Below are 27,037 nucleotides of genomic sequence, written 5' to 3'. Positions count from 1 at the left end.
AATTTTTTTTTTTTTTTTTACTTCTACATATATATATATTTACATATAAATTTATCTATATGCAAAGAAGAAAAATAAATTACTAGGCATATAAATCTTTCACTTTTGCACTAGTCCTGATGCTGGGTTTCTTTATATTTAGTTTTTAAATTACTCTCACAACGAATAATGGTACAATAACAGTACCATCTGAAAACAAGTATTTGCCCCTTGATACGGAATGCTGAATTCCGGATTCCTTCACAAATAAAAATCTAATTAATTCATGTACCTATTATGTAAATAATTCCTCACTTGTGATCCACTGTTCTACAGAGTTCCTCTCTCTTTCACAATACGTGACACATGCACAGGTCTTTCTGGCAGCACGGTCTCTGGAAAGTATGAATGTGGAGACTTAGTCACATTAATCAGGCACCAGGAATGTTGCTCCTGACTTTCTACATTACTATCTTGCCTGAATACAAGTCTCAATAGCATCATTTAACCATAGTTGAAGGCTTACTTCACCGCACTGCAGACTTCCAAAGACAATAAATAATGAAGCACATGAAGGATGACAGCCGGGGCTGACATGCAGTAAGGGAAAAACATTCACTATCTGGTTAATTCAATGAGATATTTTTGAAACTGAGTGTACCTGCAATGAAATGGCAGACTGAAGGATCAGATGCAGATCCTTCAGTCTGAAGGATCAGAAGGCTTATCTGCATTCAAGATCGATTCTGTTTTGAGTATGAGCAACTACAAGCAAATGGAACTTACCTCTTGTCAGGTACGCCCCTGCTGTTATAGAATCAAAAGCATCACCCGTGAACACTTTCAAAGACCACTCTAAGATGTTCTTAGCTTCCCACCATTTGTTTGGATTTATCTCTGGTAAGCCAAGTGCCCTCATATAGCCAGATAGTGGTCTTCCAATACTGTGTGAATTATTATTATGCAATATATACTAACAGAAAACTTGCATCCCACTGTAACAGACAACTGTTGTGATTGCTGATTAATAAAATTGTAGACAGTCACAGACTGTCACAGGTATGGTGTATGAAATCTAAAAAAAACCTGCCAACTTTTTCTAATACCTTCCGTTATGAATAGGAAATTCAACACAATTCAAATGCCAGTTCAAAGTCTCTGACGCATTTTTAAACCCTTTTTTCCCTTCAACTTACTTTAGCATATATAGAAGTACTTCTGAAATAAGAAGTAACACAGAAGAGTATTCCTATTATAATTATGTGAATTAAAAATTACAGTTTTCCCATTTAGGGCCCAAATATGTCATGGCCTCCGTTTTGTTTCCCTGTGAGAGAATACTTTTTTTAAACTTGCTTTTTTGCATTCTGTTTAAGTTCCTTCAGGCAAAGACTCTTTGCATATTGGTCGAGTTACTGTAAAATGTCAAGCTGGACCACAAGAGAACAGCTTTCTGAACTTCACAGTCTTATCTGTAGACCCACCATCTACCCAGATATGTGTAGCTGCAGTTCAATTTCCAAAACCCTTATGATACACAGACAAGAAAAACATTAATATATATTCTCCTATTGGTAAACCAAAACATACTCTTCTGAGGCTAAATAGTTTTCCATTGGCTAAAATAGCTAAGGTCATCACTACAATGAATTGCTTAATTCATATTTTTAACAGAACACTAACATCAATAAAAGACCACTGCCATAATGAAACATATTCATCCCTATATCAACTCTAAACACCTCTCTGAGACACTGTGTTCGTAGAATCCTAGAATATGCTGAGTTGGAAGGGACCCATCAGGATCATTGAATCCAACTCCTGGCCCTGCGCAGGACACCCCAAGAATCACACCACGTGCCTTTATGTTATGTAATGTTAATTAATGTTATTAATTTTTACAATTTGTACCAATGCAAGCAGATTTCAGATTCGAATAGGACTATTCAGATAAGATGAGATGTCTTGCATGCATGGAATTGCAGAAATAAGATGTGATTTCAGAAGATAAAATAATTCAGAAGAACTGAACAAAAAATACAGTAACTCAGCTGAACTGGCATTCAATCATCAAATTTAAAAGGAAAAATCATGATATGACAGTCCTGGTTTTGGCTGGGATAGAATCCATGTTTTTCCAGTAGCTTGCACAGTGCTGTTTTGGATTCAGGATGAGAATAATGTTGATAGCAACAACCAAAACACCAGTGTGCTAAGTAGTGTTTACCCTAAGACAAAGAATTCTCAGTGTCTCACGCCCTGTCAGTGAGGAGGTGCACAAGAAATCCTGAGAGAGCATGTCCGGGTCAGATGACTTAAACTGGCCAAAAGGATATTCTATACCAAAGAATGTCATGCCCAGTATATAAACTGGGGATGGCCAGGAGCCACCAATTACTGCTAAGGGATGGGATGGGCATTGATCAGTGTGTGGTGAGCATTGTATTGTGCATCACTTGTCTTTCTTGGGTTTTATCTCTCTCTCTCTCTTCTTTTTACTGCAATTATTATTGTTATTATTATCATTAGAATTATTAGTACTATTATATTTTACTTTGTTTCAATTATTAAACTGTTCTTATCTAAACCCACAAGTTTTTACCCTATTTTCACTGATTCTCTTCCCCATCCTATCTGGCACAGGGGAAAGTAAACTTAGCTGATGGCTGGGGTTGAAGCATGACAATGATGGTAACAGCATAGCTGTTTCCTCTTGCCTACCATTTGCTGCATTAAGATTCTAGATGAACTCTCAACAGTTAGCACAGCCTTACTCACCTCTGCTGGATGCTGGATTATATACAAGCAGGTGGAGACCTTTAGCGGATGTACGGGCAGGAATGGACACAAACACACCTTCTGAGGACGGCTACATGGCAAAAGGAAGCAAAAGAACAACAAAAGCAATCAGCAATTTCTGAAAGATGATGTAAATACACTGCACAAATACACACTGCATCCCAGAAGGCACAATGAGAACTTCTTCTTACAACACTGTTCTAAACCTGATTTTTTTTTCATGGCTAGGCTTCGCGAACAAAGATTTAGGAAGGCTCTATCCACATTTGTTACAGGCACGCTGGTGGCTAATAAGGCCAATACGAGACAAGCATGTCTGATTGCAGAAGGCACAGCAGAAAGACTCCTTAGGTGGTAAATTCTACAAGACACAGTTGTTTCTGCGCTGTCTTTTCTCCTCGAGAGTGATCCTGCGTGCTTTCTCAAAGGAAGCAGCAGCGTTATAGATGGTGTGTCTCCAGATCTCTTGATTTGAGGCCAGAGTAGACCAGTTATGATGATCAATATGGCCAAGGCTGAGATGTTGTTTCAGGAAGTTCTCATATGTCCGCTTCGGGGTTCCTCTCATGCGACAGCCGGTGGCAAGTTCACCATAGAGCAAGATCTTAGGGAGGTGGTGGTCCTTCATCCTTAAGACGTGTCCTGCCCAATGCAGCTGTGTTCTCATCAACATGGCCTCAATGCTTGTGACTGCTGCTTGTTCTAGAACAGATGTATTGGTCACAAAATCTGGGATTGTACGGAGGCAGCATTGATGGAAGTGTTCTAAGAGACACAGGTAATGGCAGTAGATGACCCATGATTTGGAACCATATAAAAGAGTAGACAGCACAATGGCTCTGTAAACACTGATCTTGGTACTTTTCTTCAAGTGTTTGTTACGCCAAACTCTTTTATGGAGTTTTCCAAAAGCACCATATGCCTTTGCTAACCTGTTGTCTATCTCCCTGTCAATCTTACCATCCGAGGAGATGAGGCTGCCTAGGTAATTAAACTGCTAGAATGATGTGAGCTCTGATTCACCAATGGTGATATGGGGATGATGGAAGACTTCCTGAGATGCAGGTTGATAGAGAACCTCTGTCTTCTTTAAGCTGACTTCCAGCCCAAAGAGCTCAGCAGCATCTGCAAAGCAGGATGTTAAACACTGCAGAGCTGCTTCTGTGTGGGCCACAAGGGCAGCATCATCAGCATAAAGCAGCTCCCAGACAAGATGATTTAGGTCTTAGTGTGGCCTTTCAGTTGCCTTAGGTTGAATAGGCTTCCATCGGTACGGTATCGAATGTAGATACCATCCTGATCATCGAGGTCTGCCGTGGCCCTTTGGAGCATCATGCTGAAAAAGATTGTGAATAGGGTTGGTGCAAGAATGCAGCCTTGTTTCACACCATTGGTTATTAGAAAGGGTTCAGAAAGTGCAGCACCATATCTGACTTGGCCGTGCTGATCCTCATGGAGTGAGATGATCATTTTAAGGAACTTGGGGGACATCCTAAACGTTCCAAAATCTGCCATAGACCTTTCCTGCTCACAGTATCAAAAGCCTTGGTGAGGTCAACAAAGGTTACATAGAGACCTTTGTTCTGTTCCCTACACTTCTCTTGCAGTTGTCTGAGAACAAATACCATGTCTGTGGTGCTCCTGAAACCACATTGGCTTTCAGGTAGAATTCCTTCTGCTATAGCGGGTATTAATCTGTTCAAGAGTATTCTTGTCAGGATTTTGCCAGCAATGGAGAGCAGAGTAATACCACAGTAATTTGAATAGTCTGATTTAGTACCTTTCTTCTTATATAGGGTTCTAGTAGTTTGAATCTTGTTTTCCCCCAGAGGCTAAGAAAAATGGTAAAACCCCAAGGGGTGGAAACCCTTGGAAGTTTTGAAGTTCTGTCCAATGGGTGCTCCTGCAAAATGTAAACATACCACAAGCAAATGGAAGAGAAGAGTTGTAGTTTGGTTGTTGTTGGAGAGGTGGCCATGTTGTAGAGCCACGAGGAAGGGGCTCGGAGCCCCACAGGGGGCTTTGGCCCCCAGCCCCCAGCAGGGGGCCTGCAGGGACCTGGAACAGCATAAAGGTGGGCTAGGTGCCTGTAGTTATGCCTGGAGATGTTTTCTCCACTGTGGGTGAGCAGAGACAGCAGCGGCAGACGCAGCGTCCAGAGACTCTGGCTAAGAGCCAGGACAGATAAGAACTGAAACAAACAGCAAACGGCATGCACCGCAGAGAGGACTCCTGGAAGGAGAGCCAGGAAAAAGAGAGCCTGCAGCTGAGAGACAGAGTTTTTGGGGGTAAGAACTGAACCAGACCTCCCCCAAACTCCTTTGAGACCTCCGAGAAAGGAGGAGTAGATGGACTCCTATTTGAGAGGAGCCTTGGAGTACAGCAGCACTGGAGAGAGAGAGGAGCTGAGAAGCTCAGTCGTCCTGAGAGCTGAGCCAGGACGGTGTGGGAACTTGGTCTTGGGGGCCCTTCCTTGCTGCAAGCTACAAAGAAGCTTGCAGCCATCTTGAAGCAGGGTACCAAGGCCCTGCAAGGAGCTTGAATTTCCTGGAGATACCAGATCGTCACGAAGCCCCCTGTGCTCGTGATATGACCGTGGTGGAACGACCTTTGTCTGGGGTGAACGTAGCCCACAGAGGAAGACCCCTCGCTTGTTGGCGACGGGGCCGAGGGAGCTTGGATACCTCTCTCATGAGTGCTGGCAGAAAGTCAGCCACAGCTGCTGCATGCATGAGATGAGGAGAACCTGCGGCCTTAGAAGATACTCCTGCTTAGAGACTGGAAGGGATCCATCCTTTTTCCCTCCTGGACTTTTATTTGGAGGGGAGAAGAGATTTGATCCATTGTAAATACTATATGTCATGGTAGAGATAGTTGTGATTGTGTGTATAATGTGTTATAGCATTTATTTGTACAGTCATTGTAATATATTCCCTTTCCCCATTTGGAGTCTGGCGTGTTTTGTCTGGAAAATCCATTTCACATTAGGTTGAGATGGGGGAGGGGGCTAGGGCTAGGGAATTAGGATTTTGGAGATCTCAAACCATGACAAGGGTGATGATGACTGCATCTCGAAGGTCTGATGGTAGTTGGCCTGATGGCCTGATGGTAGTTCCCAACAGCGCACCACAAACTTGTGAAATTTAGCATGGAGTGCTTGGCCCCCATGTTTCCAGATTTTAGCTGGAATTCCATCAACCCCAGCTGCCTTGCCAATTTTCACCTGCTGTATGGCCTTAAGGGTTTCTCCCAAAGTGGGGGCAGTATCCAAATCATTCTTCACTGGTTGTTGTGGGATGGACTGAATTGTTGAGTCTTGAACTACACAACTAGTACTGAAGAGAGTCTGAAAGTGTTCGGGCCATCAATTCAGAATGGAGGTTTTATCTGTGAGAAGCATTTGACCATTTGCACTGAGTAGAGGGCTTTGGACCTGGTATACAGGCCCATATGCTGTTTTCAAGGCCTCATGGAATCCTCTGTGATCACCTGTATCTGTGCATAATTGAGTTTTCTCAGCTAGATTGATCCACCACTTATTCTGGATGTCACAAAGTTTCTGTTAGAGCTTGCTGCAGGCAAGACGAAAGGCTGTTTTTCTTACATGACAGGATGGTAGTGCAAGGTGTGCTTGATGAGCAGTTCTCTTCTTCCTCAACAATTCCTGGATCTCTTGATTGTTTTCATCAAATCAGTCCTTGTTCTTCTTGAAGGAGAACCCTAAGGATTCTTCAGAGGACTGCAGGATGCTGTTTTTAATGCGGTGCCAAATTGTTTCAGGAGAGGAATCTGTAGAATCTATGGAATGGTTTTCAAGCCTAGTTTGAAGGTTTGCCTGGAATCTGTCTCTCACCGTGGCTGATTGGAGATTGTTAACTTGGAATCTCCTCCTTGGGATATTGCCCCTTTTTGGTTTGAACTTAAGGTTGAAGTTGAGTTTACAGCGCACAAGCCGATGGTCTGTTTGGCATTCTGCACTGGGCATCACCCGGGTATGGTGGACATTGCGGACATCCCTTCGTTGCACCAGGACAAAATCGATGAGGTGTCACTGCTTGGATCTAGGATGCATCCAGGTTGTCTTCAGACTGTTTTTCCGTTGAAAGATAGTCTTAGTGATGGTGAGCTGTTGCTCCGCACAGAATTCTAGCAGAAGTCGACCATTATCGTTGCAGTTTCCAATGCCATGCTTGCCTAATACTCCTTTCCAGGTTTCAAAGTTCTTTCCTACTCTGGCATTGAAATCATGAAGGACAATTATCTTATCACCTGCAGGAACCTTTTGGATAAGGCAGCGCAGGTCAGTGTAAAATTTATCTTTTTTGGCAGGGTCAGCTTGGAGAGTTGGGGCATATACACTAAAGAGGACAACGTGTTGCTTGTTGTGAACTGGAAGACATAGGGAGATAATGCGGTCAGAATGGCCTGTTGGCAGATTTTCGAGTTTGGGAACAACAGAGTTTTTGATCATGAAGCCTACTCCCGAGAGGTGCCTTTCGGTTCTAGGTTTACCTGACCATAAACCTGATGTAATTTTGTTTGAAATTCCCTCCATTTCTAAAATTAAAGAAGCAAGGCTTTCATTGAAACATTTGAGAACAGTGCACAAACCCTCCCTGTGGGCTGGTTAGAGTTAAAGCACTCTAAAAATCCTTTTGTCATATTCAAGATGAGCAGCTTACTAGTATCTATAACCCTATCAGAGAATTCTGTTACTGCTTTCCTAACAAGTTAGTTTCAACAATTTGATATACTATTATAATAGAACAATGTCTATAATTTATATATTTATAAGATTGATTAAAATAAAACATTTCAGAATTATCCAAACATGAAACCCCAGACATACTGTATTTTAGTTTTTTATAATTCCATTTATGTTGAAATACGTAGCAGAAATATGTTTTCAATATGAAAACAGAGAAGTACTTATTAGGAACTTCTAATGTAAGTCTGAAAAAAAATATCTATAATTCTTCAGTGTACTTCATGAAGCTGTTGGAATGGCTAACTAAAGAATTGTGTCTAAAGAAATTAACTTAAATATTGCTTGATATGAAATGGATACGCTGAATGATCAAGAATAAACAGAAGCAAAGAACAAAGTTTGAAGTTATAGACTAATTGAAGTTGTTACTCCAGAAAACCACACATACGTGCACGTGCACGCACAGATATCACTCTGGTTACTTGCATATGTTATTCAAGAGCTCAGAGAAATTAAGGACTTCCTTAACAGCGAAGCTATTGCCTGTTTTCACCAACTAAAATCACACCAACCCTGCAAAAAAAGCTCTTTGAGCTTAACAAATACAAAGTCAGTATTTTCAGCACAATGATAGGGGCTTGGAGCACTCTTCCACCTGCATCCTCCTTGTAGTCTTCATTGGCAACAGTTCACGTGTTGCTCACATATCAGAGACAGTAAGCAATCAATCACTGCAGCAGATATGATTCACAGAAGTGAATTCTAAAGACAGGCTCAGATTAAATTCATGACAAGCCTGTCACTGAATGTGTTCGTCCACAAGAGCACACACTCACACAAGATGTACTAAGTATTGTTACAGCAGTCCAAGCCAGTACAACTGTTTCCTAGTCAAACAGTAATGTAGTAACAACAGGTAAGCTCCTCCTTATCAGCTGACAGGTTGTGTTAATTGAAACTCCCTATTTCTAGCTGCAGCTACTGTGGCTGAGAGACTATTCCCTTTTCCACAGGGAAAATATTTTAATAACTTTTAAAATATTTTAAATTATTAAATAAAAATAAATTATTAAATAAAAATTAAATATGTTAAAATATTTAGACTAGAAGGCCCACAGGCAAGCAATCAGTCTAATAACAAATTGGAAATTACTCTGATACACTCTGATACTGTTCCAGTGGCCCATGTTTGTCTTTTGTTCATACTCCTGGTGCTGGCAATTTCCTGTTGCTAATTCTGCATAAATTTGGCACATTCTCTTATATAAGGCCAGGCTGTGAGCCTAGAACTAAGTACTCAACAATTTTACTATTCAGTGCGCTACTCTTGGGACCTTCATCATGAATGAACTGAAACCAACCTCACTTTCAGGTCTAGTGGGTTGTTCTCCAGTGCTGTACCATTGCTTTTTCCCCAAATTTTCTCATGCGTAAGCAATTTAAACAGAAATTTCTGAAAACGGTTTTGTTAACAACTGGAAGCAGCGAGTACTGCAGAGGCTATTTGTTGCCTGTGCCCTGATTGTTAGGTAGAAGTTCATCCTCTTTTTGATCATCAGAAACTCAATTTTTTACCAACTGTGATTCCTTGGTTTCTCCCCAATAGTTGGTTTCACTAACAAAAGAAGTTTTTAAAGTTCTTCCCATTATGTCATTTTCTGCTGAGGAGGTATTAGGACATGACAAAGCTGTTCCAGTAAGCAGTTCCAACAGTAAGCTGGTGACTTCAATCCAATGAGTTGCATTGCTCATTAGGTCTTATAAGCAGACAGAGAGAGCTTCCGGTGATTTCTGACCTCAGGGTGTTTAATTACAACAAATTTCACTAAACAGAACTTATGTTCAAGTCTCCCTTTAACATATACTTTTTGTATTTTCCACAATGGTTTGGATTTTTCACAGGTAGTTTTTTAAGCTTTCTTAACCTCACCAAAAAAACAAAACAAAACAAAACAAAAAAACCAAAAAAACCCCCCACATACACACAACAAAAACCACCAAACGTAAACAAAAAGAAGGAAATTACCTGGAAAGCAAACAAATAGTTGCAGAATAAACTCTGCCTATATTCTAAGGAGCAGAGCACAGACTATGACAAATAAAATACTTTCCAATATAATTTAATTACTTACGTATGCATATATATCACCTAACTTTAAGCACCCTATTAGATTCCTAATTATGTTGAATACATAGGTTTACAACCCCATTCTGGGGCACAAGACTTATTTATTTCTGTGATTTTACTTCGGAACATAATGGTTATTGTGCCGAGACAAAAACATTATTCCTACATGAAACTGACATTACCAGCCTACATCTGCCAGACAGGAAGCACTGCAGAACAAAAGAAGTTCTGTTCCACCACCACAAAAGCTGCCTTTGCTCTGAGAAAGGCCACCTAGGCAGAAAAGGCTATTTGTCTTTTTCTTTTGTTTAAAGATTCTGTTACATTCTTGCCCTACATACAGAGCTGGTGTTACCGAAGAGCAGGGAAAGCACCAGGAACCTATTCCGCGCTGAACATCAGTTTTTTCCCATTTCTGGAAATCAAAGTAGCAATCAGCTCTAGGCAGGAACAGTAGCATTCAGAACATTAAAGAAAAAGTGTGTAGGTAGGGATTAGGATTTGAAAGAGTATAATTTTTATAGTATCATTCACCTGTATGTGATTTCAGTACAGTTCAAAGCTACTCAGTGCATTCTTAATTGTTTTTAAATACAGCATTTCTAGTTTAAAAACTTATGACAAAGTAACCTTGGCAAAGTAACAATGGCATCCAAAATAATCATTCCACATCTCACAAAGTGCTTCATATGCAAGAGACAGCCATGCACATGCACTGACTTCTCACAACTTTCTTTCCATTATTCATATCTAAATTAATGATGTTCAGAATAACATTTAGTTTATCTTCCCAGGAGAACTGAATCTGGACAGTGGATTGTGCTGCGGTGTCAGATTTAGTGTGATTACCAGTTTTTGGGCAGAGATACTCTAAAAGTGAATTTGCAGTAGTCTGGAAAATAGTGAGCTAATTCTGAAACTCTTTCCAAGTCTCTGTATTATTTTCCTGTAAATAAGTCCTCCCTTGCTTCAGAACTAAGTTTTACCTTGTTACAGGCCCAAAGAGTTTCTGAAAACAGGCATCATTCTGGGAATGCAAACAGCTGTAGCCTTACACCCATATTCAGAAAAATTCAAGGATTTAGACCAGAGTAAGCAAAGACTAACAAAGTTACAATTTTATGCTCAGCATACATAGACATTTCTACAGAAACACATAAAGAGGTCCAGTGCGCCAACCACATCTTCTAGAAACAATGTGAAGAAGCTGATGTTTTTAAACTACTAACACTTGTAGCAACATTTTCATGTTCCAGCACATATTGCCAAGGTCAGGCCCTAGACTCCATATTTTCAAAAAAACACGCCTGCCAAAATAGAAACGGCTGCTTCAAGTAAATTAGATTTCTCTACTGTTTTCGTCAAAACACCAAGGGTTTCAAGGTCAAAGCCCACCTGAGAAGTCTGGAGAAACAGCAAAGTTACCATATGTTTGCTTTATACTAATGCTTTTGTATGTGTTTTATACTGACACAAGTCCATTACACACAAGCATTAAAACAACATTCAGAAGTTTTACAAAGCTGTGTGGGAAGTTTATAAGGAGAAGCCCATACCTTTTAAAAAATTTGAGAACAAATGTTATTTTTGCTTGTTATATGTTACAGGACAAACACAAACTAAAAATTGCTTTAAGATTATATTTTGCATCCTCCACCTTAACCACTACAGCTATAGAGGTAACATAAAAAAGAATGAGTGGATTAAGTTAAACATAGATAAACAAATTTATGCATTTAGGAAGAAACAATCCTAACCCAATAATTAGAAAAAAAAACAGCGTCTATGGTTTACATGACATAAAATTCAACAGTATGAACTCACGATAAACAATTCTGTGAAAATAGCAGTTTAAAATGCCTGGCAGTTCTCAAAAACGCAGATCAGATGTTAAGTGTTACTAGTAAAGGATTAAATAATTAAACATGGAACATTATTATGACACTATATAAACCTCTGTTTTGCACTCTAAGTGCTAGAGAAGCCAGGTCAAAAACACAAGGAGTAATTCCTCATGCCATCTGCACTGTCAAGATTTCTTCTAGGCTTATTTTGAACATTCTTTGCTCAAGCAAAATTTTCAAGCCTTAGTTTTAATGGTGCTTCCTAAGAAAAATCAGGCATAGAAAAATTCCTCTGACTTCATTGTTTTCCAGTTTCCATTCTTTCCTCCAGTCTCTTTCGAAAGACTTTGGAACTCAATGGTCATGAGGTATTATAATGTAAAATTAAATTCTTACAAACTTCATTAAGAGTCAACAGTCACATAAAAACACAGTATCAGAAACACAGGTGGAGAGAGTACCAAGACCAACAGAGCACTTCCTTTTCCACTTAATAAATAGCACCAGCTTCCTGGCAAAGCAAAATCAAAAACAAGAAAAAAAAGAAGGTATATTGTGAAGTTTTGCTTCCCTCAAAAACTTTTAAATAAATAAAACAGGTGTATGGGTTTGTTTCATTTTGTTGTTTTAGTTTTTTTAATGCAGCCCCTGAATTTCACAGAATATATCCCAGTTTCCTGAGTAAAAACATACTCAGGAATGCATCTCAATGGAGAAGCATTAAATACAAATCACAGTAAAATTTTCTGTTCAAAGAAAAGACCGCACATAATACAAGAAAACTTGTTTCCATGTTACCTGACAATATAAATCAATTACTTCACAAACAAACTGCCTTTAGATGTAAAGAGGTAACCATTTTAAGAAATTTTACAGTTATCCTGCACAAAAGCTTTTATAACCTTTCCAATACAGTTAGGGACAGCAGCTTCAAGCAATCTAACACAGAAATAAAGTAACTCAACTGTTCAGAAATCTAGAATATTGTTCTAATTCATATAAAAATTTCTACCATGGTTCTCATAGTATCATGAGAGAGCTGTGGAGTCACTTGGTGTCTCTGCATTTTGCCGATCATTTTCCAATGCACAGTGAATGTGAACTGTGCTAGTGAGCTACTGGTACTGAGTTTGAATGTCAGGACTCCGTGTAACATCATATCAATATTAGCTTCCTCCTTTCCTTGCTTCAGAGTGCCAGGCAGAAAAAAAAAGCATCCTCCTACAAACATGCATTTAGGGCATTATCAGACTAGATCAACAGCAGAATGGCCTGAGTTGAAAGGGTTTCTCAAGACCATCTCATTCCATACCTCTTGCCCTGGAAAGGGACACCATCCAGGTTCTTCAAAGACCCATACTGGCCCTGAATGCTTCCAGGGATGGGTCATCCACAGCTTCTCTGGAACAACTGTTTCAGTGCCTCACCACCCTTATAGCAAGGAATTTCCTCCTAATATCTAATTTAAACCTACTTCCTAATATCTAAGATAAACCTACTCTCTTTCAATTTAAAGACATTGGCCATTTTACAATTCAAACTTGCAATGTATTCTGTTACAAGTTCCAAAACTTTTCTATCTAGTTCCAGAAAAAGCCACTGCAGCAATAAATATCAAATTCATTAAAATATAGCAGTTTAGGTTTAGCATTTTGGATCAGAAGACAATCAAGGCAGTGGCACAAATTTCCAAACCAACATGACCATAAAACTGACCAATTGAATACAGGTTACCACTGTATTCAACAAGATCATTTCCAGGAGACTTTCCTGGTTGTTGTACAGTCAACATAACATAGCTAAGTTAGCAGAGCACACTTCTTCTTGCCACAAGGCACTATCAACACAGCAAGCCAGGCCACAGTATAAAGAGGCATGATATACAGCAGAGCCATCCAAAAAGCAACACAATATTTTTAGACAAAGACTGACTTTGAACTGATCTAGTATTCCACTGAAACTATCATGGGCAAGGGCTGCAGCAATGGTAAGGGGTCAGAGATATGCCAGAGAAGAGGTATAGGAAGAGGTACAGAAAGATGTTCTGAAAGGGGAGAGGGAGACAGAGCCATCTCCCTGCCTCTCAACAAGACATACACTACTAATGAGCAGCTAAGAGATCACAGAAAAATTTCCTAGCATTCAGATACCCATGGCACCACCTCTCAGCAGTTCTCCGGCTCCTACATTCTATGGTGAGAACATACATCCCTTGTCATTTTCTTTTCTGCTCTCAGCATTATGGCCTCCTGATCAAAAACCTGATTATGTTTTCCATCATATTCACTGAAGATTTCTCCTTCCATTTGAAAACTATTGCCTTCTTGTAAATTTGAAATAATCCTGGGCCTCTGCCCAGACCACTGGACTTCAGAAAACCCAAACAAAGAATAAGGTAGTTAATTGGTAGAGGTATCAAGCAATACCAGCAGAGACCAAGTTCAAAAACAAACACTATTTACATCTGTTCCATGAATATGTATCACAGGATGGAGGGGAGGGGGGGAGAAATTCACAGCAATAAAAAGTTAATAAAACATGAAGATATGCTTTTTAGTTCAGAAAATCACAGAACCACTATTCCTATCAGCCACAAAATACCACTCTACAAGTGCCCTGTACTTATGCTGACTCCCAGGCACCTGTTGTTCATTGCTCAGCTCTTCAGCACACAAACCTTGGGTTTGTTCTAAGCATGGTTTACTGCCACAATCACTACTTAATAGAATACAAGCTGTCAGGCCATGCCAAGCAGCTCTCAGGTCTTTCAGTCTTCCTCAGTACTCTATGCATGAGTGCAGGTTTTACTGCTAGTGAACAACGATACAAACATATTGGTGAGCCACAGATCTAAAAACAAAACCAACCAAACAAAAAAACTTTAAAAAAAGGCAATACACCATTATCCAGCTCCTAGTCTCAGCAGGAGAAAATAAAGCTCGGCAAGATAAGTGTTCAAAACAAGATCATAGACTATATGTGGTCCCACTTTAACATTTACTTTCAAAGCAATCCAATACATTTCAGGGATTATGTCCTGAGCTCTTACTGGGAAAAAAAGTGACACATCTGTCTGAAAAAGCAAAACCGTAAGAAGTATCCACAACGTAAGCCTTCAAAGAAGATGTTGTATTACTGCTGATTTTCAGCTTCGAGTTTTCTGTTCTTGACAGCCAGCCACCAGAAATGGGTTTACATCTCAACTCATTTCTTTTTCAGCACCAAGCAATGATCAACTTGTAATGATTTTCAGTCAAAGTTCAGCTTTTGAACAACTGTAGCAAAACACTCGAAAAGCCTTACTTACAAAGACTACAAGATTTAATTCTTCCTAGATTTAAGACTAACATTGGACAAAGGAGGTAACACTCCAGAGGTAAGGGATGGAAAGTCACTTAGTTCATGACAAGCTCTGAGTTCTCGTTAAGGACAACCCTACTATCTTTTGGAAAATTACATCAGTTAGTGCTGTAATTAGGCAAGTAAGTAAACATACATACACATCTATTTCTCTGTATAGAAAATGTGTATTTGTAAAAATATCTAAAATTAGTGAAGAAAAAAAATCCTTCAAGTATTTGGTAGCTTATACATCATTCCAAACTATTTTGCATTACCATATTCTTCACAGTAGTTTGGAACACTACGTAAATAGTACAACAGATTTTATTACCATCATCATCAGTAATAGCAGGAGTAGCAGCAGCACACTGGTATTGTGTTGTATCTAGAAAATTACCATTTAGGGATGAAGTGGCTTTTATGGAGAAGTTGGTAACACTAAAGTGACAAGCAATTATACTAGGAGTATTTTCAATTAGTTTGGGCATTTCTTTAGAGATTGACATTATAACAAAGCAACAGGTTACCCAACAAAATTAGTAGATTCATTAGCACAGCTTCTGTATGAATGCTCCACGTGTGAGCTATCTTCAATGAATCTTCTTTCACATATTTTCATGCTGAAGGTAAACAGACAAAAATCAGTATATTTCAGAAATGTGGGCAAAAGCAGCACAGACCTTATTAAAGGATTTTAGTTGTGCAGTGTTCTCATGCGTCCATTTCCCAAGGCAAATAACCTTTTTGCCTGACCAGTTAAATCATAAATAAAGGACAAACAAGTAAGTTTGGGGATTTTTTTAGCCTGGAATGTTCATGGCAGCTTTTCAAGGTTAAACAGAACATATTCAACAAATATCTTCTAGTGCTTTAAAAGAGAAAAGGTACATAGAAGAAAGGAATAAAATATTCACTCTGTATAATCTTTTGAACTTATTACATGTAAGGAGACTTTGGCAGGCTGCTTTCCTTGTAAACAACCTAAATTAACAAATCAGTAGGAGAACACTCTTTCAACTATTTCAAATGTTTCCATTAAAGTTGGCTGTGGTTTCCACTGTAACTAAAAGGAGTAAGTTAAAAAAAACAGCATTTAGCTTATGCAGCACCGCAGTCATTACAGAAAGGCCAGGAAAGCCAAAAATTAATGAGCCTGAGATTGTTGACATTTTCATGCATCTTGGCTCTACAGTCTGGCAAAATAGCTGGCAATCTGACAAGCCTGATGCCAGACAGTTAGCAGAGCTTTAAATTTGTTGAAGAACTGAAGCAGTAATGGCATTTAAAGTGAGCCATTGAGACATTAAGAAGTTAAACTGAAGTCCTACATCGCCAGCTCTATAATTCCCAACCTGTTTCAGAAGTTTAGAGGCTATCACAAGGAAAGACAAAGCAGGAAAATTCTGTAACCAAAGTGACTTGTAGAAAAGCTCAGAATTTCCCAGGGGAGAGAGGAACCCACCAATCCAAGAACAAAAAAGAAAAATAAAGATTTCCAACAATACAGAGTCAGCATCTTGGGTCTGGTAGACTTGCTAGCCCCTTGCAAGCCTGCTCCAAGAGCCTCTCCATGGAAGACCAGAAACTGTGGCTAGCCAGTCCTTCTCCCCCTCTCCTTCTCAGTCTGGTACCTCGATGTGAGGGAATACAGGCTCTTAACACTTCTTGCGCAATAAAGGTTCATAATGAACCCTGCAGTGGGGAAAGGCAGCTGGAGAGACTGAGGGATTAAGACACCACAAGCAGGAGATGCTGACAGTACATTTCCTCTGCACTCAGTGGTTCAAACAGCAATGGAAGTAGTGTAAATGCAGCCTAAAAAATCCAAAGTTAAATTACCTAAAAGTTTCCTGAATTTTTGTTTTGTTATTGCTGGTTTCTTGATTTAAAAAAAAGCATGATTACAACTTGTCATTAAGGGTAACACTGCAAGAACCTACACAAAAATAAAAACTTCTAACACTACATTTCCATGTCCCAGTTTATATTTTTTTTTTCAGTTTTGATTTTAAGTTAGTTTAAGTTACATGCATAGAATTCTCTTGTTCCAAAAACACTGACCATGTTTCAAGAAAACCAGCCTTTTTAATTCCACAAAAGCAATAGGCCTTTTAAAATCTGAAATTTAGGTCTCCCTATGCAATTTCACCTTATTTAATATAGTAGTTTAAAGATGGAGCCTATTGACATGTATACTTTATTCATTAATAATAAAACAAGTCTGGATCCAAGTCTGAAGCAAGCAGATGAGAAAAGTGAGTTTAAAAAAAAAGCTAAATTCTGCACCAAGTGAAGTCAAGTGAATTCTTCAATTGATTTTTAATGAAAGCAGGCTCAGTACCCAGGCATCTCTCAGAAGTTAAAAGAAGAAGTTCTTGTGTTTCTCAGTCCATGCCACAATGCCATATCCTGTCACTTACAGCTATGAATTTTAGCTTTTTTTTTTCAGAAATAAAAAATAATTTTAAAAAATCAGTTAAATTAAGGTATTGCTCTAATTTATTATGGTAAAACAGAATACACAACAGAATGCTCATTCTAAATTATATTTAGCATTAACATAAAAGCAGATACCTTCTATCAGACAAAACATCTTTAAAGAGTACATACTCTTCTTAAAAGATAGATTCTCTGTAGTTTATCTTCAACTGAATGTAAGAAAAAATACAGTTAACAAAGCTTCCAGTATTTCCTAAAAACTATGAGGAAAATGGTTAAATTTTCAGTTGAAGCATTCTAGTGTATTATCAACTTCTGCCACACATGGTAGAAGAATAGAGTTGTGTTTATACATTCAGAAAACTTCAGTGTATCTTAACATTATAACACCCTATGCAAAAAGGCAGTTTGCAAACAGTGTTCTGTTCAGAAGCCTTCATGATGCTGCTTCACTGTAAGAGCACTATAAATGCTACACTACACTCTAGTGTCCTTTTTCTGAATAGCGGCACTTTTGTTGAACACACTGGTTTTTGCTCTAGCACCAATATTTTTAAAAAGCAGTCAATTGGTTTCCTGGTATAATATAACACAATAATGTATTTTAAAATATTATACCTGCTATTTAACTGTAAAAGGTTATTATATTTCATCAAAACATGTTGATTTTTACTGAATACAGAATATTTAATTTATTTAACCAGGCATCAAGTTCATTAAGCCATTCTAAAGCTTTTCGGGGATACTGGAAGATGCTGCTTATAAGGTAGGTAATCCATTAAGCACAAGTGCTTTTTAAATGCTGAATATAGCAGTCACCACATCAAACCTCAGAACCATATTGATTTGTACCACTCAAGGCACTTTGCAGGCTGCCTTGAGAATAATACCTTACAATAATGCTTGCTTTTAAATAAGAAAGCTAGAAGCCCACTGCATAGATGAAACTTTCTTATGTAACTTGAAAACACTATTTTTATAACTAATGAAGTATATTTAACAAGCATGTTTGTAAAACTTAATAAAAACAAGGTTAGACTGCACCCAAGTACCTCATTAAGAGACTGACAGGAATAAGAAGGACTGCAACAGTTAAGATTTTGCAGTGAGGAAAACAGCATTGCTTGATCTGAAAGGCCCCTGGTATTAACTTAGGCAGAACACAGCAGTACAAAGTCATAAACGGACACATAAAGTAACTCAGAATTGGACAGATTTGGACTGAAAGCAGGACTAATTTCAAAGGACTTGAACCACCTGATCTGAGCGTTCTAAGAGTAGAGGCTCACCAGGCAATGAGCATTTAACCCCTCTCACAAAGCGCGATTAATTTTTTCTGAAGCTGAAACACAGCTACACTCTCGTTAACAGACAGGATACACTTGACATCTTCTCCCACTAGGGGATGCTGCTGGTCCCTGCTCAGCCCGCTGCCCACCTTTGCTGCAGGGTGGTTCCTTCGCTGACAGCGCTGCATGGGTTCGTTCAGCCCTGGGCACGGAGCTTTCAGTCTGCTGAGTTTCCTCATGACTAAACAGATGTCAACGTCTCTCTGAGTGGCAGCGCTAACCTACAGCAGTACAGCAATTGCTCCGTCCACCTGGCTTCACCTGCTGGCTGTGTAAGTCTTCACCCTGCCAGCCTGGGCACCAGGAGCATGTTCAACAGCTTTGCACGCAGCATAAACCCCCACGAAAACCTCTCCTACTTTGAACTGTCAACTGTTTGAGGCCAACAGCCCAGGCAGCTCTCTTTGTTCGTTTTGTAGACCTATTCATCCAGTCTGTATCTTCCCAGTTTGACTACCAGGATATTGCAGAAAACTGCCAAACGTTCCCTTAGTATTCCTATCCACTCAGACAAATGTAACCACCCCTGCTCCAAAAGCTGTCATCATGGTTAGATACTGTTAAATCCATTAACCGGTCCTCTGATACTGCCCTTACTAAATTTCTCCTCTGACTCCTCTCCAAACAGCTACATAATCTGCACTTGCAAACAGGAACTGAACACGAAACCAAAGCAGTAGCTCATAGCAGAATTATATTAAAGGATAACTAACTTAACAGGGTTTGACAGATTATATCCACTGTACCATTATAAACATCAAAAATATTACTAAACCAGTTTTAAGCTTCAAGATATTTAGGTGTCTAGATCCCTTTAAAACTACTTGAGTTTAAAACACATTCACCAGCATCCCTGCTTCAGTTTTGTCAGGCATGAAGGGGCTATACATATAAGTAGGCTTGTTGTACACTGTGGGTTTTCTTTTAACCTACTTGAAGATGGCATATTCTAAAAGGCACTTAAAATCTACTTAATGTACTGCATTAGCTGCCTGCTTTCTCATATATTATGGTTGTTAAAAGAACTTAGATGTTCATGAAGAATTTGACATAGATCTCCAGGAGAATCAGCACATTTGTTATTTTAATGAAGAAATTCCCTATTAGAGGGTACAATTAACACGCTCTTCTATTAAAGATAGCAAAACACATTAAAACTCTAAGGATTTTACAGGCTTAAAACTTCATTTGATGAAAACTCTAACAAAGAGAGTTTCTAAAGTTTCTGAACCAAATTCTAATAAACACAGAGAAAAAAATTAAAGGGCTTATTCCCAAATTGCTCAAGTGTAATATTGAATTCAGAACTATAAGGAAAAATAAATTCCATACATTATAAAACTGAAGTGGACCACTACTATTGTTCCATATGCATAACAAACCATAAGAACCCCCAAATCACCTTTTTTTGAGAATTCTTCTTTATAAACTACCACCCACTTGATTTACCATTTTATAGTCATTAGAAATATGTATTAACAAAACTAGACTTATCTCTGATTAACTTTTCTGGCAGTGGATTTCCTGAGACTGTTTAGCTTCCTTAACAAGCCTATAAACTCTAGGTGCTTTTTGAGTAAGGTGTATTTTCTTTCCACTATCTGATATGAGCATCAAAATACAGAATTCTTGAATATTTCACATCCATTCCAATTTGATCCATTTATTCTCTCCCTAGTGCACAATTCACCTATTTTCAAATTCATTAAACTGGACTTCTGAAATAAACAGAAATGTTGAAGTGCTGGTACTAAACAGAAATATAGGGAAGACTGCCTATTTTATGATACCATAAGAAAAAAAAATTTTATACCCAATATTGTAAGGGTGTACAAGCAGATACTGTTAATTCATACAAGTGTGCATTTAAAGGTGATCCTTCCAAAATGTAAGAAGCATGCACACTCAATTTTATTTAACATTTCTAACCTTTTGGTTGACTGCTTAAAAAGGAAAAAAGGTCAAAAAGAACTCTCAAAAATTGTATTATCAATTATTAATATATCAACAATTAAGAAAAACATGTAGAAAGAAATAAAGATGAGCCACAGTAAGTATTCAACTACTCATTAGGTAAGAAAAATTCATGTTAATTTTACAGCATAGATAATCTACTATCTGCTACTGTTGTGTCAGAAGAGCCAGGACTTATTTGATCCATTTTTACACAGCTCAGTAAGACAAAAATGCTCAGCATTTTTATACAGCAGGGACATATTCCCCTTCATGTGACTAAGCTAATACAGGTGGACATTCATAAGGAGCTAAACTTGAGATTAAATAAAAATCACCTGTTACAGACAGTTTGCAAGTCTTCAATATTGATATGCTCAATAGATTTAGGAACTGAGGACATTAATTTAAAAAGAAATTCTTATCATAAATTTTAGCCATCATCAGTGTAACTCATAAATGCTATGTAGAAAGATGGAGGAAAAAATAGCTGAGGACTATGTCCTAGAAGCCAAAGGAGAGCTACGCAACTACTACACTGACACATCCAGGAGTCTGAAGTTGGATTATTTGTTCCAAGAAAAAAGCATTACAGACTGATGAAAAACATTTCAGCAGAGCTTTCAAAGCAAAAGTACCACTCTGGTAAAGCTATAAAAGTGCCAAGTAAAAACTGCATCCCCTGCTCAGAACACTGTTTGACTTTAAAGAAACGAGAATATGACACACAAGTACATTGCAAAGGCTAAATCTGGATGGCAGATCAGATGGTGGAATGAAATACAGTCACTATAAGGAAGAGAGAAGATTTCAACAACCACTTTCCACAGCTGAAATGGAAAACCAAAAAAATTCATAAATGAGAGACAACCAAGAAAACAGGTGGACGAAGTCAAATCACCCTGACAATTCAGCCTCAGGGTAGTCAGGAAAAAAAACAAATACCTAAGACATTCTAGGCATACAGTTTCAAGAAGGGAAGGAGGTTTGAGTGGTGCACCTGAAATCACAGGAAAGCTTGTTTCTTTTAAAAAGTGAAACTCAGACTGAGGCAAAAACAAAAGAATAAGAAAAAAAACCAGGGTAACTAAAAAGAATCTGACTGAAGACCACATTAGTCACAGGAGGTTAAGACAAGCTCTGTAGTACTTTTACATCATAAACAATGTTAAAATATGTCAGAGTTGGCTCTTCTCAAAAGGAGATAGCACTGCAGGCGAAATTCACCTATGCCAATAGATGTAAGCCTCAGAAACTACATGAAAAATCACTGGATTTGCTGCACCTAAACCAACTTTTATTTGGGTATACGGATAACAGTCTTCAGCTCTCACCTAATTTTCTAACCCCCACAGAGTGAAAAGTAAAGTTCCTTTTTTTAGGTTTTTGCTTTGTGTTATGTTTATAAAAATCAATGGCAATTCTTGTAAAGCAACCACTGGTATTTTTAGTATTCTTTATGATTAAATTGGGAAGGCTTGATCAATGTTGAAACATCTTTGGCTTCCCTTATAATACACTACCATCCCCAAGGCAAAGTTGCACTTGGTGTAATTACAGAAAAGCCAATCAAAGGTACTAGAGTTGCTTTAATTAACAAGATTACTCTCTGCTGCAGTTCTTGTCTCTGGTTGTGTTTCTATTAGCCTATAGTTGTCTATAGTCAAAACTATGTGGCCAGTCATATTCTTTTTCTTTTTTTTAATGCCAGATCAAAATGCATGCTAACCAAGTCAGCTGAGGCACAAAATAAGCGGCCTAAAAAGGTCTCTACTCATTAATCTGAACACAACATAATAAGAAATTAATAAATACCTTTGAAATTTAGCCCAACAGAAATAAGTAACATCGAAGTCACAAAATTTTTAATTCACCAAGAGTTCTGGCACCACTCATTACTGTTAATACAGGCTAAAGAAAGAGCAGCATGAGAAACTACTGCACATACAGTAACTGCTACATGCAGACCAAAATTTAACAATGTTAGCTTTATATTTATAACTCTAACCAAGAGAAAACATAGAATTTAGTGCGCAACCAACAATCATTTAAAGCAACATTAATAAAAGTATGTTAAGATTATAAGAGGCACTGAACTTCAAAACTAATGCTTGGTAGATTTTCCACTTAGCTTCTCTTCTTAAAATGTGGTACACATTATTTATATCCTGTTCATCAATTTCAAACAAGTTACATCTTAATCTTTTTTACTGCATCCAAGCTGGTTAAGAATGTATAAATCAAGTATCAAAAAAGAATACAGTCATGGGAACAGAGCCCTTCTTGCCATTTGCATTTGCTATGGGGCTGACAAAGCCCCAGAGAAGGGTCAGACATGTGATCTACACCAAGGTCTCTCTTACTTTCTCAACTGCCTATACACCTATGCTAATGAAAATGGATACATATTTACATCTCTACCCTTAGATATTAACTTATTTATATAAAAATCACCCAACAACAGGAATAAACACTTATTTTACATTCACAGTAAGATGAGAAATCTTTGCCAAATACTTCTAGTTATTTTTTGAAAAAATTCAACCTAGAGGTGAAAAGGCCCATAACTATTTTATCAGGCTTATCTGTGTTGAAAGCAACTTACATAAGCCTCATTCCAATTAAGGAATTGGGGGATGAGGGGAAATCAGTGGATGTTGTTTACCTCAGCTGCAGTAATCCTTCTGACAGTGTCAGCCTCCCATAACATCCTCCTAGACAAGCTGATCAAGTACCTCTTAGATAAACTGGCAGGGAGGAGAACTGGTTCAACAGCTGGGTGCTGCAGGCAAGACCCAGAGGGACAAAGTCCAGTTGGAGGCAAGCTGCTAGTGGAGTGTTCCAGGCATTGATATTGGGGCGAACACTACTTAACCCCTTCATTACTGACCTGGATGATGGGACAGAGTGCACCCTTAGCAGGATCACAGCCAAAAGAGTAGTGAGTTTACAGCTGTGCTGCCATCAGAGGTGCAACCAATGATAAATGAACCCTTCAAGAAAAGGTGGTTCAGGAAACAATGTAGTGTAACAGTGTTATCACAAAGGAAGATGGACTTATTTCAGTACGAAGGGGACTGGAAGAGGGACTTTGCTTTAGATAAACTGCTCTATGGGTCAACTGTTTGTCTAAATGGTCTCCCCTAAGAAAATCGATAGAGATTATTATCTCCCTAACCCAGCCAGACTAGCATGGAGAAAGTATTTATGTGGCTCAGCACAGTACAAAAGCTGAGCAAATGCCAAATGAGCTCTGAAAAGAGCAATGAGCTCAAGCTGGGTTCAACCCATGCACTCCTTTACAGTAATTTAAGAAGCACAGTGATAGCTAGCATATAGATACCAGTAATCACATTTCTATGATGATTCAATATCCTCTGTAGACTGCAACTGCCATATTGTGATTCTATTATGATTTTAGTATACTGCTAAATTAAAATTCATGTAACAGCAGATATCTTCTATTAAACTTTCAATCTTTCCCCATTGGTACATCCAGAAGAACCTTACCAGGGAATACTGGCATCTGGCAGGACGGACCTTGACAGGCTGGAAGGAATTTCATGACATTTCAGCAAAGTCCTGCATAGGAGGAAGAACAACCTCAGGCACCAATACACTCTATGGAACCACTTAATACCAAATTATGAGATAGAGTCACTCCCTCCTGAAATCCTGCAAGATTCCTTCCAGTGACACAGTGAACCCACCTCTCCCAGTGAAGGAAAACAACTACTGGTACAACCTTGGTTTTAGTTGCTGATAAATTAAGACATGAATTGTTTCATCTGTTCCACCTCATCCTTTCTGTCTCCTGATGATGCAGAAATTTAGCTCCTTCTAAACTCTGCAGAATCACCTTACTTATCCACGTAAAACATGCAGGTTTGATATGCAGATTCTCAGATACAGGCAATTGTAAACCCACTCTATGCATTTAACTACACTGGAAATGAGTAAATTCAGAAAAAATATTCCTCTGATTTAGCAATCTTTAAAAGGGCTAATAACATTTTAAAAAATTTGCACTTGATACATCACTTAAGAACCTGGAACAATAAAACTCAATCAACTGATGCCTGTCACCTAATCTTGTGCATTTTTTTTCCTTTTTTTCAATGCAAACAGAATAGGAAATACATGAAACCTTTTAGAAAAATATCCTACAGAACTATAAGTCACCTCTTACAAGTCAAAGACCCACAGGAAAATACAGTTTCAGTTACATAAGAAGTTTATTTATTTATTGATTACAAATCAATACTTTCAGGGATTGAAAAACTGCAATAAACTTAGAGCAGTGAAAATAAATGCCTTTAAAGTTTATTTCTAAGAACATAAAAGAAATCAAAGACTATGAAGCTATTTTCTTGCAACAGGCACTGCTAATGCATGCTAATTAATATTTATAATTCACGTTTGCACCTAAATACCATAGCAGTGTGCTATAAAGCAACTGCATATATTTATTGTGTTGAAAAAAGCCCACATTGCTTCTTCAGACTCAATCTTTGTATGATTTAACAGAATTATTAACAAATATGTGACACTTATGTAAGAATGCTACATTTTTCCTCAAAGTATGAAGCAGCACTCTGTCATCTTATGTCATTACCAATTTACCAATGCTATCAAGAGCCCTCAGACAGTACCCAGATTCAGCAGAATATCTGTAATATTTTAGATATAGGCAAAGGAAACATTTGTATTAAAGGATTAAAGTTATTCCTTCTCTTCCCCTCCCCTTGAAATACAAATACAGTACAGCAGCATATATCATAGAGACCCTGAGAACACACCAATTTTTATTATCCTAACTTTACAACATAACTCAGTCCTGCAAACAAAGAGGACTGTTTCCAGTGGGGATCTGTGATGGCATACAGGAGACCTAGGAATCCCCAGAGATCATAAATTGTATTCAGTTTAAAATCTTAATTTCTCCTGAAAACATTTCCCAGAAGTTCTCCTACTACAATAAAATTCTGCATATGCACAATCAAGATCTGTGGCAAGAAATCATTAAGGTTCTTGTTTAAGGCTCTTGTACTACCAAAAGGTTCTTTCCTTAACTGCACACAATGTATCTAGAAAACAGTGAAATCTGACCCACAGAAGGACACTGTTTCAAAATCAAATTGTTGTCCTACATTACTTCAGTTGTGGGGCCTGCCTCATTTTGGTTTTCAAGTTTAGAGCAACTAGGAAACTATATTCAGCATATTCTCCTATTTAAATGTTTGGGTGTGGGGCTTTAACTTCTGAAAGCAAATATTCAGCTACGAAAGCCTTAAGAAGTTATCAATTCAAAGTTTATCACCACCGACCTTTTGGTTTTGGCAGACAGAGTATGTATTAAATTGTATCCTCAAGAATAAAACAGCATAAAGTCAACTGCATATACTTCACTTGCATCAGCTGTTTGCCATCTCAAACACCAACTACAAGCTGGGTAATTTCACACCTTTTTTTTTTTGAACTGGCACTTACACACAAATACCTTCAAAATGTAAAATCTCATTATCTTATTTCACTCAAATTCTCCACCATAAGCTATTTCAAATAGTTGTATTTTCTCCACAACCATCACAGGCAATAGAAGGTCTCAAATACTTAATAGTTAGAAACATTCTGTTCCTTCAGGACACTGAAGTCACTCATATTATCCAAAATGAAAACTTATCTACTATACACCCACATTTCTATTGACATTTTGACTGCCAGAGTACTTGGTTAAAAAATTGTCAATCAGGTGTCTTGCCATATTTTTAAAAAAGTCAGAACCTGAAGTCGGTCCCCATGAGGAACCACCATAAAGAGAAGCCATTCTTCCATGCTTTTGCATTGAATTCAGATCATCATGACAACTAAGTCACAGTCATTAAGGTGCTAACAGTAAAAATCTATAGTTCAGGAAACGAGTGAGTCAGATAAACATACCTGGCCCCAGCCAACAGGATAACCTTTCTTCCCATGATGTACCCTAAGTCATAGCCTTACTCTACTCAGCAATTCTGCACTTCTACTCCAAGTCATGCCCCAGAATGTCATGCTTATTGAAAAGCATAATTTAGTTATATTCCTGAGGAAGAGAATAGAGAAGATACACTGCAAAAATACACTGTGTGCACAAATTACTCGTGCGTAGTCATCTCCACCAAAACTTCAATTAAAAAATGCCACTTCCTTTTTTTCTTAAAAAGTAAGCAACTCTGTTGTCTTTTCATCCTCCTTAGTTTTTCTGCCCCTACCTTTCCTTCAGTGTCTGTGCTCGTTGTACCCATGCTCTTCACAGCAGGTGTAATTCATTCACAGCTCTTCAGAAAGCCAACTACTACATGGTATTGAGGAGCTGAGTAAATACTTTTCATCAGATTTACCACAAAAGTCTATTCTAGAAACCATTTCTGAAGGTGACTGATCAGAGAATCTGTCCAAAATTGAAGGAACTAGGGTAGAGGTCATGAAACACAATGACAAAAAAACCTCAACAGTA

At 38.2% G+C, this 27,037-nt stretch overlaps 1 protein-coding gene across 3 annotated transcripts in view; it reads right to left on the bottom strand.

Moving 5' to 3' along the window:
• Nucleotides 1-27,037, bottom strand: part of DTWD2 (DTW domain containing 2) — a 79,060-nt gene that overhangs the window by 49,979 nt on the left and 2,044 nt on the right. The window contains exons 2-3 of one of the 3 annotated variants that reach the window (XM_051789463.1): nt 24,052-24,123; nt 2,758-2,848 (exon numbers count right to left, since the gene is read on the bottom strand). In XM_051789463.1, the coding sequence (XP_051645423.1) occupies nt 2,758-2,848; nt 24,052-24,123 (163 nt within the window). Of the gene's footprint in view, nt 1-2,757; nt 2,851-24,051; nt 24,124-27,037 lie in introns of all 3 variants that reach the window. The other 2 variants (XM_051789464.1, XM_051789466.1) reach the window with 2 other exon arrangements.

Source organism: Manacus candei, unplaced genomic scaffold (genome assembly GCF_025592945.1).
Source record: "Manacus candei isolate 608988 ecotype Guabito, Panama unplaced genomic scaffold, ASM2559294v1 h1tg000027l, whole genome shotgun sequence".
NCBI classification, from domain to species: Eukaryota; Metazoa; Chordata; class Aves; order Passeriformes; family Pipridae; genus Manacus; species Manacus candei.
Note: the sequence above shows the minus strand (reverse complement) of the source record. Positions and strands in the feature narration are given on the sequence as shown.